This window comes from Atractosteus spatula, chromosome 5 (assembly GCF_055471065.1).
Source record: "Atractosteus spatula isolate fAtrSpa1 chromosome 5, fAtrSpa1.hap1, whole genome shotgun sequence".
In the NCBI taxonomy this organism is placed as follows: Eukaryota; Metazoa; Chordata; class Actinopteri; order Semionotiformes; family Lepisosteidae; genus Atractosteus; species Atractosteus spatula.
In genome coordinates this window covers 39,138,549-39,156,657 of record NC_142710.1, presented here as the reverse complement: position 1 = coordinate 39,156,657, position 18,109 = coordinate 39,138,549, and the positions used below count along the sequence as shown (strand labels likewise).

Below are 18,109 nucleotides of genomic sequence, written 5' to 3'. Positions count from 1 at the left end.
GTGCTACCCATATCAGCTCCACAGTGTGAACAAGGCTTTTCTGCACAAAACAGAATAAAAACAAAACTCCGCAATTCACTTAATATCTCAATGTTGGAGGATTTAATCAGGATCAGCTCAGAAGGCCCTTCACTTGAGCACTTTGATCCTGAGCTCTGTGTGAGGCGCTGGCTCGGCTCAATCAAGAGGAAGAGGAGGCCTCAGTAAACAGGATGGCCAAGTAACACTGATATTTTGATGGTCATTGACACTAGCTCAGACTCTGATGAATGGACACTCCATTTGTGACTGTATATAGTTTTAATGTTCTAACAAAAGGAGTACAGGCAAAAAGAGGAGGACTGACCTACAGGTATGGAGCAAGAGAATGCTGTAATTTTTTTTTAGTCTGGAGCCCTGCCTTAAATTGAGATGAAGTTTTTGAAGGTGAACAAGCATGGTATCGTTTCACCCAAACTAAGATGTGTTCAGCATAAGTAGTTCTAAAAGAAGAAAAGATACAAATCTCTGCTTAGGCTGTATTTAACTAAAATTAACTAGGGAAAAACATTCCTTTCTTCCTACACTGTTATTTTCTTTGGCCTGATTTACACTACTAAATTTTATAATTGCTTTCAGAAACTGGGTGGGAAACTTTGTTTTGGTGCTGAAGTCTTTTACAGTCATCCTGTAAATGTCTTAAATAAAATTCAGTTGTACTGCTTTGTTATACTGTAGCCAACAATATTGCTCCAACCAGGAGGTCAGAAATTGTGGGTTGGGGATCAACACTGTTCTTCCCCTAGAAATATCAAGTCTGTTTTAACACTGTTTCCTCAATATTTGTGAAAGATGCAGAGAACCACGCAATTGGTGTTTTTTTATTCATTCATAGTTAAACACTCAGTTGAGCAGATACTTCCACTTGCCCTTTTGCTTTAATAATAATTAATAATAAGTGCTTGCACTTGTATAGCACTTTTCTGGACACTCCACTTAAAGCGCTTTACAGGTAATGGGGACTCCCCTACCACCAATGTGTAGCATCCACCTGCTATCAGTGGGGAGGAGAACAGAGTAATGAAGCCAATTTATAGATGGGGATTATTAGGAGCCCATGATTGGTAAAGGCTAATGGGAAATTGGGCCAGGATGCCAATGTAACACCCCTACTCCTTTCGAGAAACACCCTGGGATTTTTAATGACCACAGAGACACAGAGTCAGGCCATAGAGTCAGGACCTTGGTTTTACGTCTATCAAGGAATGGCACCTTTTTACAGTATAGTGTCCACGTCACTATACTGGGACATTAGAACCCACACAGACTGCAGGGTGAGCGGCCCCTGTTGGTCCCAATAACACCTCTTCCAGCAGCAACCTTAGTTTTCCCCGGGAGGTCTCCCATCCAGGTACTGGCCAAGCTCACACCTGCCAAGCTTCATTGGGTTGCCAGTTGGGAGTTGCAGGGTGATATGGCAGCTGACAGTTGGTTTAGTGCAAACCCAGTCCACTACATTTCATTTGTGCTAGATACTTAGTCTACGTTTGACCTGTTTTTGTTCACATTTGTGTTTTTGGATACTGCCTTAGTTTAAGATTAAGGTCTTAGTATAAATCACACTGTCCACTTTCCTTGATAATCTAAATTGTGCCCTGTATGTTAATATGAATGCTGTCCTGCTTATATCTTTATCATCTGCTGACATATATTATAAATGTTTTTGTCATGTTAACACATTAACTGTAGTACAATTTTTGTTTAGTTCTGTGTAGTGTGATAGAATAAGTTGACGCAGTGTAAAAAAACGTCATGTATTAAACTACAGAACCCTTAATTAGGCCTGACTGTACATTATCATTTACTGCATAACTACAGTAGCATATGAGCTACCTCAATCCTGCATTTAAACCACATCTTAAAGAAGTATAATTTAGTGAATTATTGTAATTTAGTGATAAGAGGTGTTAATTGTATCTGTAATCAACAGCCTGTAATGGTACTACTTAATAGAGCCTATATTTTATGACCATTATTTGTACTTTTACCCCAGTTTTTTTTAATTCCTATTCCTTCCGCAAAGATCACAGGAGCTCATCATTCAAGGGTAACAGGAAAAACAAACCTGTAATTTGATCAGAGCCACCACTTCTTTGTTTTAAATCTGCTCTGTAGTTTTATATGGAGATTAAAAGAGTAGAGATGAGTCAACTTGTGCAAATTTAGTTTGGTGAGTGGGAAGAAGTGGTTTCAGCTAGTAGGGATACTGAAAAACAAAATTAAAGAGGATAAACAATATTGGTTTGTAATGTAGAGATTACTGGGATAAATAATGGGGCTTGTAATGGTTAGTAAATGCATTTGGTACTTTACAAAAAGGGTTGCGGGGGTGTGGAACAACTTACCCAGCCATGTTGTTGAAGCCTTAGAAACAGTAGGTAGTTAATCAGAGGATCTCATCCAGTTTACTATGAATGGGTCAAGGTTCTCTTTGTAACTTTCTTATGTAAAGGCTATTGCTCATACCTTGTCAATCTTGGGCTGTCTTACAGCCTGCGTTGTGACTGGCATTTTTCAATGAGTGGAGCACAGGGGTGGGTGGGGTTGAGCTTCTTGGCATGCAGTGCCACCCAAGGAGTTCTGGGACCATTCAGGCACCTGTGTACTCACACTGACATCAGAGGCAGATGTCCCACTCCACTAATTCTGTAAGGTATTATGGTGCTCACAGCACTTAAGGCCAAGTAAGTAATTAACAGTGATGAACAATTCTTAATCTATTTCAGTTTAAAACTAAAGAGTGGGATTTCCGAATTTTGAAGAAGTAATCCACTTATTGAATTAGCAGGACTGAATTATGTAAATACTTCAGTATTGTAATCCAGAGGGTTTTTACAGTATGTTCATCTGTGTTATGCTGTAGAGAGTATTGTTAAATTCTTGATTGGTTTCCAGCAGATTATTTTTTTTGCTATCAGAAAAGCTTGTTTACAGCTGGCCTTCAGATGCTAAGATCTTTTCTCCAGATTTGGATTTGTGGAATATTTTAAAACAAAAAAACTAAATCCGTTAGATTAGATTAGAAACTTTAGGACATTTTGCATTTAAATATTCAGTTAAGATTACTTAGAATACTTATTACGTGACCTGTTGATTGATTGTACAAAATAATCTTGTTTTCCTTTTATGGAAGGAACCATTCAAATAAGCTCATTTTTGGTAGAAAAGGGAAAAAGGAACTTGGTCCCCTCTGGTTCACAATTGTTGACTAGTTTTTCTTGATAGACAATGTACTGTGTGGTTAACTTAAGAAGCTAGAGACAGACTTTCACAACCTGTTCCCAGCAGGAAAATCTTCAGTTTTCATTTTTAAACAAGAATGAGGAACCAGATTCAGCTGCAGTTCAATCCGACGCACTATCGCCAGTGTTACAGCCTTGGCAGAATGTCAGTTTGTAAGACAGATGAAGTGGGATTGGACTGCAGAGCTTTCAGAATCTTTTGGAAAACATGCCACTTCCTGTCTGGGTGGTTCTTATTGCATGGGGAAGCTCAGTGCGTTTATTTGGGGGAGTTTGTTAATGTTTTGGCCTATGAGCTGCATTCATGAATCCACGGGAATGACTGACAGGCTGCCCTGTTTCTCTCCGTAGTGTGTGGCTGCGACCTGGCCCAGGGGGGCTTCTTCATGAAGAACGGAGAGTATCTCTGTACCCTGGACTATCAGCGTTTGCATGGCACCCGCTGTAACGGCTGTGGGGACTTTGTAGAGGGAGAAGTTGTCACAGCTCTGGGAAAGACATATCATCCTACCTGTTTTGTCTGCACCATTTGCAAGTAAGAACAATCATTCCACAACCTTGGACATTTTATATTAGAGAGTTTTGAAGTCTACAACTCGCCCGTAGTATTCTAGAGATGTATTGTATAATGTTGTAACGTGCACATTTTCCAATTCTACTATACCATCGAGCACATTCATTATAAAGATATTGGGCTTCATTTCCAAAGTATTGTAATATTAAAAGGATACAGTGCGTGTAATTACTCATATCTGTCCTGTTACTCCTTTACTTTTGGTGTTTCATCAGATTGATAGGAAAATCCTATTGCTCCATCTAACCCAAATGTACAATCTTTTTTTTAAAATGGGAATAAGCTATTTTTAAGACGTCGGCCTAATATAGAACTGCCAGTTGTATTAAGAATTGGCTGTATCGCAATGACTCCCACGATGACTCCTGCACACACTTGGGATAAAAATAGACATACGACATTCATGCTTCTCCCACTCACAGAGCCAGATATTGGCTTAGCATGTACTGTACCACAGCACCTGATAGGAGAGGTACTGTACATTTGCTTTCATCATCGCTGCAAGTCAGTAGGTACCTAGCAAGAAGCAGGAGTTAATCTGAGCTTATGGAGTCAGCACCATGACTTTTTCAATATTCTCAGAAATGCCCCAGACATCCATCCAACCAATCTAACTGCTTCTTCCAATTCAAAGCCGTGTGGGAGACGGAGCCTACCCCAGACATAAAATATTTAATCATGGCTTACATGTGAGTGATTAAAATCCACATGACCCTTGTACTGTTTGATTAGTAGTGGAGCAAGGCCTGGAAATTTATGGTCACAGTTGAATAATGAAGACGTTGATTCAGTTCTGCAGTATCTGGAGTATGGGACTAAAAAGTGTACTCCAAATAAGAGCTTTTACTATGTTCAGCCATTTGGGAGGCCCCGAGATTGCTTTTTAATAAATTAGCTGTTACATGATTTCAATACAAACTCCAGCCTCCCAGATCTAGGGCTCTGGTTTCAGTTCAGAAGAGGGTGTTTGTGTGTGTGGGCTTTGCATGTTCTCCCAGCTTTTACATTGGTTTTCAATGGGTGCTCCAGTCTCAGCCATGCCTTGTGCCCTATTCTTTTGTACTAGGCTTCAGCTGTCATAAAAGGATGGATTTTGGAACAGATATCCCAAGCTTTGAGTTCCATTAGTGACTCAAATTTACAGAGAAAAAACACATGAAAATGTAAAATTCTGTCTTCCAGCAAGAAGTGTGCTTATCTTTTGAAAGATAATGCACTACAATAAATGAGTAACTGTACTGACAGTGGTCAGATGTAATGGAAATGTAAGTCTTGTCTTGCCTAGACTACTGTGTTTAGTAGTCTCAGTGCTGTCTGCATGCATCACATAGAATGTAAATTAACCTCACTGCATTTTTTTGAAGGTGGCTTTTTGGATATGCTTTCAGTTTGCGAATGCCAAGAACATATTTGAACGGCTTTTTGGATGGTAGGAAAAAAATTGTGGCGTCATGCTGAATAACCGTTAGAAATGCAATTTCCCTTCCAGACGACCCTTTCCCGCAGGAGACCGAGTTACCTTCAATGGGAAAGACTGTCTCTGCCAGAGGTGTGTCCAACCAATGTCTTCCAGTCCCAAAGAGATCAGCAGCTCCAGCAGTAAGTGATGTGTACAAAATTCATATACAAGCCGCAAACACACCACCAAGCATCAGGAACCTCCAAGGTTCGAGAGACTACTTTCTGCAAAGTCCAGGCCAATAAAATGTCATTTTAATATTGCTAATATAAATCTAAATTACTAGTATCCAACTCTTACCTATTGTGCAGTGTTACTGGACATATGAAGATTGCAGTGTACCAAGTCAAATACTGTATGCTGTAGCAAAAATGTGCTCACATTTATTCAGTTATCAATACCAGTTGTATTTACTAACTGTAAATATTGAGTATTGAACCTGTATGATCTGTAAGGAATAAAATATTTATGTATTCTTTATAATTTCTTATATGGTTCCTAAGACATAAAGTATTGCCAGTGTCTGAATTGAATTGAATATATGCCCTTTCTTCTCCCTGACTTTCAAAGAGAACTACTGTAGAGATGTTGTGTTTTATCATTGACTGATCTGGTTCTGGGTAAGGCAGGGCAGGAAACAAGCATGTGATCCACCTCAATAGATGTGTATCAAAGAGAATATTTGACAGTGCTAGTTAGTCTGTTTTAACATAACTTCCTCTATGGAAACAAGACAGCTGGGCTGCTGGAATGCGCAACAGTTGACTGACAGTACTGCAGTACTTTATTTCCATATGAGGCTGACTTTTTATCAGAGCACATCTGTGTTTCTGAGTTGTGACTGGCCGCTGGTGGTCACAGGTCAATGTCAACAGATTTTAGAACTTGGTCTACTTTAAAGCGTCCCAATTTTTGACTTCACCAGTTGATTAGTAGAGTACTTTTTGCTCCTCTACTGTGCACAGGGTGTAAAGACTCAGAGCAGTACATCAACATGTCCACCTGTTAGAAGTGTTCACAATTTAATTCGCTGTAAGCTCCGTGGTGCCTTACAGGAGAATTAGTGACACTTTTATCACTGACTATGCTGCGAGCTCTCGGGGTGCCCGCAGTGGCAGTGAAACCAGTGGGTTTGTGGCACGGGAAGCAGATTCCAGCCCACTCAACTTTGTTGGTGCTGTGTGCCATTGCTTGACGAATCCCCATCAGATAATATTTGTATTTTTATAGAACCTTTCATAATATATTCCAGGCTGCAGTTGGTCCACAGAACTTCGTGGAAATTCTGAGTAAATGCTTTTACTGTTTGAGTCACTTGGAAGTCTCAGTGCACTATTTTAATGCATGATGTTTTGTATTGTATTCTTTAATACAATTCCAATATGCATCAAAGTGTCAAAAATCAGCTATACCATACGCCTGTCAGTCACTCTGCCATGTACACACCTGTAGACACAGACATGCTTCTTCAAAGATAGATACAAGGAAGATTGGAAGGTATATATACAAAAAAAGACAAGTTCAGTAATTAAAATCACCACTTTGGATTGTCATGGTATTTGCTTGATAGGATACTGTATATAGATACATAAAACAATAGATGCAAGATGGGTAATATTCAGAATGTCCATTTTGACTTTTTGAAAGATTATTTTTTATTTCAAGACAACTTCGATAACTAATAGAATATCATCAGATTTGTAATCTCTCAGTATGTGTTTTTTTGTTGTTTCAGTTCAACATTGCAGAGGTTTGAATAACTAAGAAGATATAAATAAGAAGAAAAACATCTTGACATTCTGTCTCGGATATACTAGATCTGTATATTGGGGGAAAAAATAAGGTATTAAAAATTCAGAATTGGAAGTGAAAATACTTTTCAGGCACACATGGACAAATATTTCACATACATTCCAAGCAAGTGGACAATTAATATTAATAATGTTGTGAGAAAATCTTAACGCTACAATAAGTTTCCAGACATGTTAAAATAGTAGTCTCTACAGTATCTTGTTGGGTGGCACATTTGTGCAGTGGTTAGCGTGTTATCTCACAATACTGGGGCACAGGGTTTTATTCTGGTCCAGGGCTGTTATCTGCATGGTGTTCTCCCCATGTTTGCATGGGTTTCCTGTAGGTGCTTTGGTTTCCTCTCACAGTGCAAAGACATACTGATAGGTTAATTGGCTTCTGTCTGTGTCTGCCCTGCAATGGACGGGCTTCCCATCCAGGTGTACTCTGCATGGTAACCTTTGCTTGTCAAGAATAGGTGCTGGCTCCACTGCACCCCTGCATTGCTGAAATGGTTAGAAAATGGATGGATGAAGAGATGTCAGTTTACAATCAGAAAAGTCGCCAATTAAAAAAATGTTGGTGAATAAATGAAATGGAACGTTCACATTTAATTCTAGTATTTTTGTTATTTTATTCCAAAAACGTCAAAGCTGAAGGAATTGTAGGAATATGCTAATTATATACAACTAGCTAGGAATTAATTGGTGTGTTTTTGTCATTCTTTTTGTATTAAATTCATTTCAGATGTAATACATCATGGAATGACAAATGAAATGTAATTCTGTAGTAACTCTTATAAAAAAAAATAAAATAAATAGTTTCACTTCGGTAAAGTAAAACACTATGGGGTCTATATTCAAAACACTAGCTGAATTGCTTCCTAAATGTTTTGAATACAGATACTATATTTAATATTGATTGCCCAAATCAATATATTTAAGCTGAATCTTTACATTCATTACGGGTTAAAGACATTGCTTTAATTTTGGATGCAGAAACTAGTTTTTGCTGAATGACTGTGACACTACCTTGCCATTCTTGAGTCTTTACAGAATAAAGCTTGATGGCACAAATAATCCTTGCCAATAGATCTATTAGTGTCTGCTATGGGATAATATATTCAAAGAGTCATTTAAATGGGCATCCTGGTTAAGACAACAAGGTCATTGTGTCCGTGACTGGGTAAACGATTTATGACGTCAGCCACCATTTATCCTGATTCTTTGTGTTTACCAGATCACACTTTTCAGATGGCACTCTAAAATACTTTATTTGTAAGGGGACAAATGTATTGACAAAACTACACACTACCACCCGAAATTCTTTTATTTTTAATATTTATAGTAGGAAACACACAGAACAACACTGTTTTAAATAAATTTATCCATTTATGGAAACTAGAAGGTTTTCTTATTATGGATGTACAGTAAATACTCTGACAGAAAAAAAAAATCCCTAAATGAATATTTTTTCATTTTAAGGGATTAAATGAAAGCTTAGTGCTTTCTCCCTGCTACAGGTAGTTTTTAGCCTTTCAGCTTCAAAGGAGTTCTTGAATTTGAGTGAATTCTAGCCATTGAAGAAATTCTAGTCTTCTTTGTCAGTTTTGATATTTTTTATGCAGTGATGAAGGTGCCTGACTGTTGCTGTACATATGAGCCCAAGCTGCTAAAATAAAACCTCCATGTCTGATCTTATGGACAGATGCTTTGCTCTGAAAAGGACATTAATATGGGAGATGCTCACATTCCCAAATGCCAAAATGCTCTAATTTGCTTCCATAATGGGTTGCTGCTCAAGTGTTAAATCCTGCAGTGAGGCAGCCTCTATTTGTGCTTATTGGAGTGTGGGCAACCAGCCCTGACCCCTGAGACTTCAACCCTGTGCACACAGAGACCAGCTCATGTCCTGCACTTTTGTAATGTGCATTTATCAAAGCGCCATTTCAGAAGTGTACCCCTCTACTAAGCCTTTTGTGTTTCATGATTTTCATCACCGTTCCATCAAGAAGCGATTAAAGTTTCTGACTGCTTTGGAGAGGGCCTTCAAAGAGGTGCTGTTCTGCAGTTGTGTTCAGCCCTAGTGTTGTAAATAGCTGGGTGAAAGAAAAAGTGGAAGCCAGAGAAATGTGGCTTATTAAGCAATTTGGCACAGCAGGGTGGGTGTCATTATTAGATATCTAAAGACTTCCCTATTTCAGGTGTCTGTTTTGAACAATAGAAGTTCCTACAGGGAATGGGTCTATCTTCATCCCTACAATCTACAGTATATTGCACATATAATTATAGCTGTTTTAATAATAATAACTTAATAATAATTGCTTACACTTATATAGCGCTTTTCTGGACACTTCACTCAAAGCGCTTTACAGGTAATGGGAACTCCCCTCCACCACCACCAATGTGCAGCATCCACCTGGATGATGCGACGGCAGCCACAGTGCGCCAGAACGCTCACCGCACATCAGCTGTCAGTGGGGAAGAGAGCAGAGTAATGAAGCCAATTCATAGATGGGGATTATTAGTTTTGTAATCTCTGAACTCCTGTTGTAGGAGATCACGGAGTAGCTTTATGGTAACTGTGATGACACATTTAGCTCTAAAGACCTAAAGACACAATGAATTTGAACATGGGTTTAAATTGGAAAGCTTTTTTGTAAGGTATTGCCTTATACTGTATGGAGAAATAGAAGTCAGTGTTGTCAGTTTTAAAACTGGCATAGGTCATCTTTTAGAATATTTAGAGGAAGAATTATTTTGGAAAACCTAGTCCTGAAAGAAAAGTGATTCAGGTCACTGAGCTGAACAACATCATTTCTGATCATTACAGAATAATTCTTCTGAAAACCCTACTGGACTAGAACAGTGTTTACCTGTGGCAGGATATGTTGCTGAGTACTGTGGCATATCATATACTAAGACTATGAGTATGATGAAGTCAAAGATAATTGAAATTAATAAGAATATGGTTCATGAATTTATATTTTATGGGCTTTCTGTTAATTTTGGAAGCTTGAACTTAATATTTTTTCTAATGTTTCACCTCTTACAGCCTATGGCCTGGCTTTTTGGACTCAGTTAAAATTATGTGATTTTTATTTTAGCATTCCCATGATACAGAATTTATCACGCAGAGCAGATGATGATGATGTGCACTTCAGACACCTCATCAGTGCCTTCCTTTCTGAGGACTAATTGTCTTTCCTCATTTATGGCAATGCCAATCTGATCATAAAGGTTCATAGAGTGTTTCTCAGATGGGCATAGCACAGACAGAGTTTGCGAAACTGTTTGTCATAGGGGAAAAAAATCAAGCTTTTTTTGCCTTAAAATTTACAAATCAAAGATGAGTTCGAAAGGATCTATTTTTACCTTAATAATACAATGATTACCATCACCACTCACTTAGCAGAGACTAACCCCTCACAATAAGTATTGTTTCCACCACTGGACCACTTTGTCTCTTTGTTTCGCCCAGCCTGTTACCAAGGAAGCTCTCCTTTAATCAGTGAGCAGCTCTTTAGAAAAGAGATTGAATTCAGTAGGCCAATTAGGGAAAATTGTATTTAGAGATTACAGTGGGGGATTAACATAAATGTAATAGATTTTCAGAACTTGAATCACAACATGCAAGGTTGTCAATGTCCTTGAACCTTCTACAGTATATTCCATGTCCAAGTCATAATTCACAAGTACTGTATGTCAAATAATACCACACCTTACTTTCAAGAAAATGTTTTGCTTTATATTTCAGCCATAAAAAGATGCAAAAGAAATGACTGTTTATTTTTAAGGTGGAAGTCTTGTTTAATATCATTTCATAAGGTTTGAAATTGAAATGTTGACGTTATCTGGATTTATTCTGACTTCAGTAATACAAAGGAAGAGAAAAACAATGTTGCATTTTAAGCTGCTCTACATTCTTGAAATTGGCAAAGCTAGACAAAGCAAATGCTGTGGCCTAGATTTATTCCAACCTCTTTGAACAGCAACATTATATGTGGACTGCACGTTGATTGTCACTTGCTTATAAAAAACAATCCCCTAGGTCTTTTTCATAATAGAACTGCATAGAAATACATATCTGTGTTTTAATATCGACATGCACTGGCTTTTCTATGTCCATCTTTGAAAAAGCCCTGTGGTAGTGTTGTTTTACAGCTGGGGTGATGTGTCCTTGTCTGGGCTGGCTGTCACATGCTTGACACATGAACAAAGTCAGCCATGGGCTCGCATTAAACGCATAGGTAACCCTTCAGGTCTTATGTAGACTTGGGCTGCTTTTTATTACAGTCAATTTCCTATAGGTTTCTGGGCATTTGATGATAGGTTCATGAATAAAAGACACATTTTCCCATAAATTATGGATAGCTGTGTCCCCCTTGACTCTCTTATTTTAGCAGAAACCATGTGTGCTTAAATGTTTTTCTTTCCTTTTCAGAGGACGTTAAAAAGCTTTTGCAGTACCATAAATAAAACATGACAGGCCTGTTTATTTTTAGGTTACATCCTCTAAAAATACATTTAATTTAGTACATTTAGAAATGGTCTGATCTGAGTTTTATTTTTTTATAAAACAGGAGTGACATTACACTTGATATCTAGCATTTGCCTTACCTTGATTAATCCATTTTAAATTTTTTATGCTTAAGACTGTTCAAAGTGTAGCCACTTAGCTGACAATAATAAACTTTTAAATGGTTAAAACCCCAAACACATTTTATGATGAATTAATTCAGGCACCAAACAATATAAATTATATGATTTTTACTGGATGTTGACAGATCATACAGAACACATTTTTATAGTCTTTACTGCCACCTAGTGTTAATGTATGACATAAATCCTGTAATCATATGAATTGTATTGAGAGGGTTTCACAAGTTCAAAAAACAAAGATAAGGGAAAGAGTCATAAGGGAAATAGTGTTGAAAATGCTGGCCTCCACACTGGCTCTAAAAATTGTTTAAGTTTTAGAAGCTGTCATTTTCACATGAAGGGAAGTCAGGGAGGAAGTTTGTGTAAAGATCTGTATACCAAGCACAGAACTGGATTCACTCTGCTTATACACTGCCAGAAAGAACCATCTGGATTTCATCATCTAACAGCACACTATTACCTCACGTTTACAACGTATCTAGTGCGGAAGTTGCGATTTAACAGTGGATCAAAGCACTGTTAACCCAAGCTGTTTAGAGAGTGCTCAGTCTTTATTTCAAGAGATATAACAGTGTCACTTCTATAAATAAAAAAACATGGATATCAAAATAGTGATTATGGTTAGAGTCCTTTAATCTTTATTGCTGCATTACGTAAACTACCCTTGTATTAATACTGTGGGTGCTCTTAATTTGATTCTTATCTACAGAATAAATACAGTAGAACCAAATGGAATTGGAATTGGAGGATTCTGTACTATTATAAGTAATAAGAGGCATACTGTAGTTCTGAATAAGAATTAAGATTACATTACCTTTACAATTTACTAGGATGAAAGAGTACAAAAAGTAATGTTGCACGCTGACATTTTATTTTCTTAAAGATTATTATTGTTGCTGAGGCCTTCATCTCAACAGGCAGATGAAAACTAGATGGATTTTTGCTGTGTTAAAGAAAAGCATACAAAACACACCCAAAAAATCCAATTCATATTATTGTTGCTCAGCAACTGTTTTTCATTACGTGCCAATGTTGCTTTGCTTTATAAATGGTATTGTCATCGCAAGGGCATTGTACTGCCTTCTGCTCTATGTGGAGTTCGCTGTTGAGAGCTGTGGGTCCCTCAATGTAGATAGTTAAGGATCTTCAGCGTTTAACATGAGAGTGTCGTCTTTGCTTTGCAGACTGTGCAGGCTGTGGCAGAGACATCAAGAATGGCCAGGCACTCCTGGCCTTGGATAGACAGTGGCATCTGGGCTGCTTCAAGTGCAAGGCCTGTGGGAAGGTCCTGACTGGAGAATACATCAGCAAGTGAGTACGGAGTGCTTCCCCACTAACGGCATTGTTTCTCTCGGTTTTCTATGGGCATTTCACACTTCGAAATAAACAGCATGCCATGCACACAAAGCATACATAGTCTTCTAATGGCCACCTAGGTATTGAGAATGTACTTTATCAACGAGGCCACAGTAAACATGCTTCCATTAAGTTTTTTTTTACTGTATATGTAGCAAAGGTGGCATTTATTTTCCCAGCTGTGTATTCATAAAGTAAATGTTTATGAGTAAGCCGTTGTATTTCACATGTTTTGCCATGCTTGTCCACGTTTTAATAATAGTATCACAGTTTTATTTATGAGGGCTTTGAAATAAACTCTTTAAGTGCTGTTCAGCAATGTCCAACGGTGATACACTTGATAGCAGGCAACATTAGTGAGGAAAAACACAGCACGTTTGTGAACCAGGAGTAACTGTAAATTATGCATTAACAGCTTGAGTGAAAAGATGGGTCTTTAAGCAAGTCTGAAAATGTCAGCAGTCACAGAATCTCCAGAGTTAAGGGATTTGGGCTGTGAACTTAACAGTCGTGGTGCTGCTCACAAAATAAAATCTCTCACCCATTGCGTGGAACCTGGACATCGGCAAAGGTGAAGGCCTGAGTCTGCAGTTCTCAGATTACATTCCTTGTGCTTTAACATTCTAGACTGTACTCACCAAGAATTACCTCGGTAAAGCATGTGTTAAGGGCAATCTTGATAAACCCCATCATTAAAAGTGTAATATAGCCATATGACACCATAGTTACCACTTGGAGATTTGCTGTAAAATGTAAAGGAAAACCATGGTAGAAGTATGACGTTTGCTTGTAAATTTCCATGATTAACCATAAATGTGTCATTAACATGGTCTGTCTCTTAGAGCCTCAAATACAAGAGACTTTTGATTGTTCCCACACAACATTTTTGGTGGCAAAGTGAATCAACTGGTCCCTGTCCACAAAGAACATGTAGGGTTATTACAACCCAGTAGGTGGTGCTATTTGTCTTCATTTGTTTTCTCTCTTGTGAGCCTCTGATAACGTTCTGCACATAACGGATTCCTGCATTATTTAACAACATGTATGATGCAGCATCAAGCACAAAGCCTAGCACCAAGACAGCACCAAGTGGTAGCTTGGCCTTGATTCTTGGCTAAACAAAAAATGGCAATGCCCCAGGCATGAAAGGGCTTTGCTATTCCTACTTTGTGAAAGGTTGCCCATTTTAATACGGCAAGCCTTTGAGCTTATTTTTCTTTTGGATTTAAGTCCTTTAATTTTGCATTTGGTTAACAAGAAGTCCCTTTAGTTGTTGTGGAAAATCGCCACACTTTCTCATTGTTTGCTCTCCTACACAGTGCTTCTAAAGCAACGTGAGACACGTATGACTTGCAGCTAATCTAATTAAAACTAATTTCTAGCTGTGCCATGGTGATACTCAGTTCCTTTGTCTCCTAGATAAAACAGAAATATATTTTTGATCTAACACTTCTGTTTTCACATAACAAAGTACATTGGAGTTACTGTAGATGGGCCAAACGGCCTCCTCTCATTTGTAACCTTTCTTATGTATCTTTCCAGCAATCCCTTGATTCTGACCTTTCATCTTTAGATGAATAAATTTATTTAAAGCAAACCAGTGCCATGCTAGGTATTTTTGATAGCATTATTTCCTAGTTAGCTACTGTATGTTGACAATTCCCGTAGGCCCAGTCTCTGAGTACTTATTGTCTTTCCTTTGTAGGGATGGTGCTCCTTACTGTGAAAAGGACTATCAGATTCACTTCGGAGTCCAGTGTGAGGCCTGTCATCAGTTCATCACAGGAAAAGTCCTTGAGGTACAGCTAACAGCTCTTGATACTTTATTCTGATGGTTATTGGTTTCAACCTTCTGAATTTAAAGGGTTCAGATGTGTAGGCCATCAGTGTCCTTAATGAACACACAAATAAAAAAGGTAAGTAAGTGTAAGGCAGTACGTGTTCAGTAGGCAGTACAAGATACTCTAACTTGAGGAGTTTTCGATATAGATTTTTTTTATATAAACAGAATAGGCAGCTAATTGGAAAAAAAAAGACAAATAGCACTAAAGACATTTGCAGGTCATTGTTTAATCTGAGGTGGTAGTGGCTGATCATCCACATAGTACTGACTTTGTGTGGTTCAGTGGAGCACTTCTGGTCTGTGCTAGTCTCCAGTTTGGCAGACTAAAAATAATACAATATTTTGACTCAGCTTATGAAATTCACCAGCTTCAAATGTGCATGAATTATTATATTCTCAACTAGAAACTTCATTTGTTAAACAAAGGCGCCTTTGGTTTCAATGGAAAAAAGAGTTTAAACAAAGACTATGTGCCTAGTGTGGTTTCAGTTCATCCCTTATATTTGCATGGTAACTTAGTGCATATAACTACAAAATGTACCTTGTATTCTTGTGATTCAGGTGAAAGAAAAACTGGTTGATTTCCCCTTTGTCTGGAAATAAACTCTATGTATTGTAATTTGTGTCTTGGGCAATATTTGAACATTGTCTTTTTAAATAAGCAAGTGTACGCACATACAGGGAGCTTGAATGTGAAATTTCAGTAACCAGAGAAGAAATTGTGCATTGCATGTGAAGTGAATTACACTTCACTCCTTTTAGCACTTCAGAGAAAGTTTATACAATAGCAGCTACTACAACCAACACCAAATCACTTTATACCGTTTTGCAGTTATTTGGCTTATGTTTTTATTCAAAGTGGCATTTATATCCATTCATACAGCTACAAATTTTAGATAATTCAAGTAGATAGCTGCATCAGCATGTGTAGGCCTCCAAGGAACAAGTTGTATTAAGGTTTATTCCATGCTGAAAAGAAAAGAAACACAATATTTTGGCTATGGAGCCTTCTTCGGGTGTGTGCATATTTTACTAGAGCAATCTAGTACTGTACCTTGTTAATCAGTTATCTGCTAAGATTGTACTAGTGTTATAAGGTTTAGAAAGAAGAGTCCTCTATTATTGTGTTGCAGATTTTATAGTTTGCAGGTTAATTTTGCAGATTTCTACAAAACCCACAAAGTTGCAAATTTAACTCCTAGACTCCTAAAATAGTGGTCAGAATGAGATTTTGAATACTTCAATATACTCGTATTTGTTAGCTAGATTGCAGTGGTCTTGGCAACAAGTAACTTATTTTTCATGTCCTTTTGAAACTTACTTCTATGTATTTTTAAGTAGATGAAGCTAGGTTGATGTATTAGTGTCAAAGCAACTAGACTGAAAATGGCAGTCTTATGTAACCTTTTTCTAATAGGTACAGATGACAAAAAGCATCTGAAAATACTCAGTACAAATCCGAGGTCAGTATGTACTGTTGTACTGTACTTGAACGTGTTGAGGTACAACTGGGTAAGTCATTAATAAACACTAAAAGATGGACACGGTTAAGAGCACATATAACACAGTATAATAAGAACATATGTTGATTGATTTTTTGCAGAAATGGACTTTGTTAAATGATCATGTAGTCTGATGAAGCCATGTTTTTCAAAGGTGACAGTTTCTGTGGCTCTGAGCCAGGACTCTTATGGGAATGTCTGGATACCATTATCTGAACAGTCCCACTGAAGCTCTTTGACGTTACAGCCTTATGTAGCAAGATAGGCTCAACCTGTGGAGGGAGGAAATTCCCACATCCTGTTTTGTTCTCATTGCAAAAGAAATGCAACAGAGGGGTAAGGCTGCTGCCCTTTTGCAGCCTATCCTGATGGGATTCTACAAGAAGTATGGTGGCGCTGCTGTAATATGGACTATGGTCTTTCTAAGGCCATTTCACATGTCTCAATTCACGTGCATCTTCAAAAAGCGTTTACTGTTAGAAACAAGCAGACAATAGTCCCATGTTGAGAAGTATAAAGAACGAAGAAAAGAATACAGTATTTAACCTTTCACTTTTTTTGTATGGATATTAACAACTTGTTGTTCCTTCGCAGTCCACATGCTGAAATGTTACTGTTACATTTTTTTTCTATATACTGTATATAAAGAAATACAGGAGATATGCCTATATCCTTACACCTATCCACATTGGAGTTCTTTAGGAGTGGGGTTGGAGATCCATTTATATATGCTGTAAACATCTATTATTTGTAGTTATAGGTTCTTTATGTATTTGCAGGTGTTTTGCAATTATTCCTTTCTGGAAAGCATCTGTTGAAAATACACAAAAAGCTAGCTCCCTAGGTTTTTAGCTCTTTTTTTTTAGCTTTTAAGCATTTTCAGTTAAGTGTTTTTTACTCTGTTTTTTAAAGACCACATTTTAGTTTCTAATTTACAGATAAACATATCAGTGCCATCATGTATAAGACCTTAAGTGGAAAATTTACCTTTTGTACTGGGATGCAGACAGTGATTATTGCTATGATGGATGCATCTAGCACTGCTAGTTTGGACACAGTAAACTATTAGATTCAGTTACAATATTATTGCTGGTACTTCAATATAACACAAATTTCTGAGTTTTAAAGAAAGTGAGATAATATTTCCTTTTTAACCAAAGGCTATTTCAAATGCTGAAAAGCCTGTGGGCAATAAATATCCACAATGAAATAATGACGAATAATGAATAAAACATTATTCATATTTCAAATTGCCTGGAAAATGTAGGATACACTTTACTACCTGCCAGTGGTCTTAATATAATGGTATAACATACCTTGAACCGGAAATATGTTTGTAGCTAACATTTAAAAATATTTTCCCATTAAACCACTGAAATTTGTTAATGAAAGCAACTTAGTACTTAAGTGACAACCTCTATTTAAAAATGAGCCATTGCACAGATTTTATGTCCAGTATATTGATTTATTAAATTATGTTTAATTACTACACACTCTGTCAAGCTTAAGAATATCTCTACATAAATACAATAATCTACCTATTGAGACCAGAGCATGTGACTGATGTGACACTTTAGTTACTGTATAAAACAGGTGTTTGACTAAACCTTCACAAAACACTATGAAACAACCCTATACATGT

At 37.5% G+C, this 18,109-nt stretch overlaps 1 protein-coding gene across 7 annotated transcripts in view; it reads left to right on the top strand.

Moving 5' to 3' along the window:
* The window catches only part of ablim1b (actin binding LIM protein 1b), a 159,232-nt gene that overhangs the window by 91,859 nt on the left and 49,264 nt on the right, over positions 1-18,109 (top strand). For all 7 annotated transcript variants that reach the window (XM_088917732.1, XM_088917727.1, XM_088917733.1 and 4 more), the window contains exons 3-6: positions 3,633-3,816; positions 5,345-5,454; positions 12,951-13,077; positions 14,828-14,921. In XM_088917732.1, coding sequence (XP_088773858.1) covers positions 3,633-3,816; positions 5,345-5,454; positions 12,951-13,077; positions 14,828-14,921 — 515 coding nt within the window. The remainder of the gene's footprint in view (positions 1-3,632; positions 3,817-5,344; positions 5,455-12,950; positions 13,078-14,827; positions 14,922-18,109) is intronic.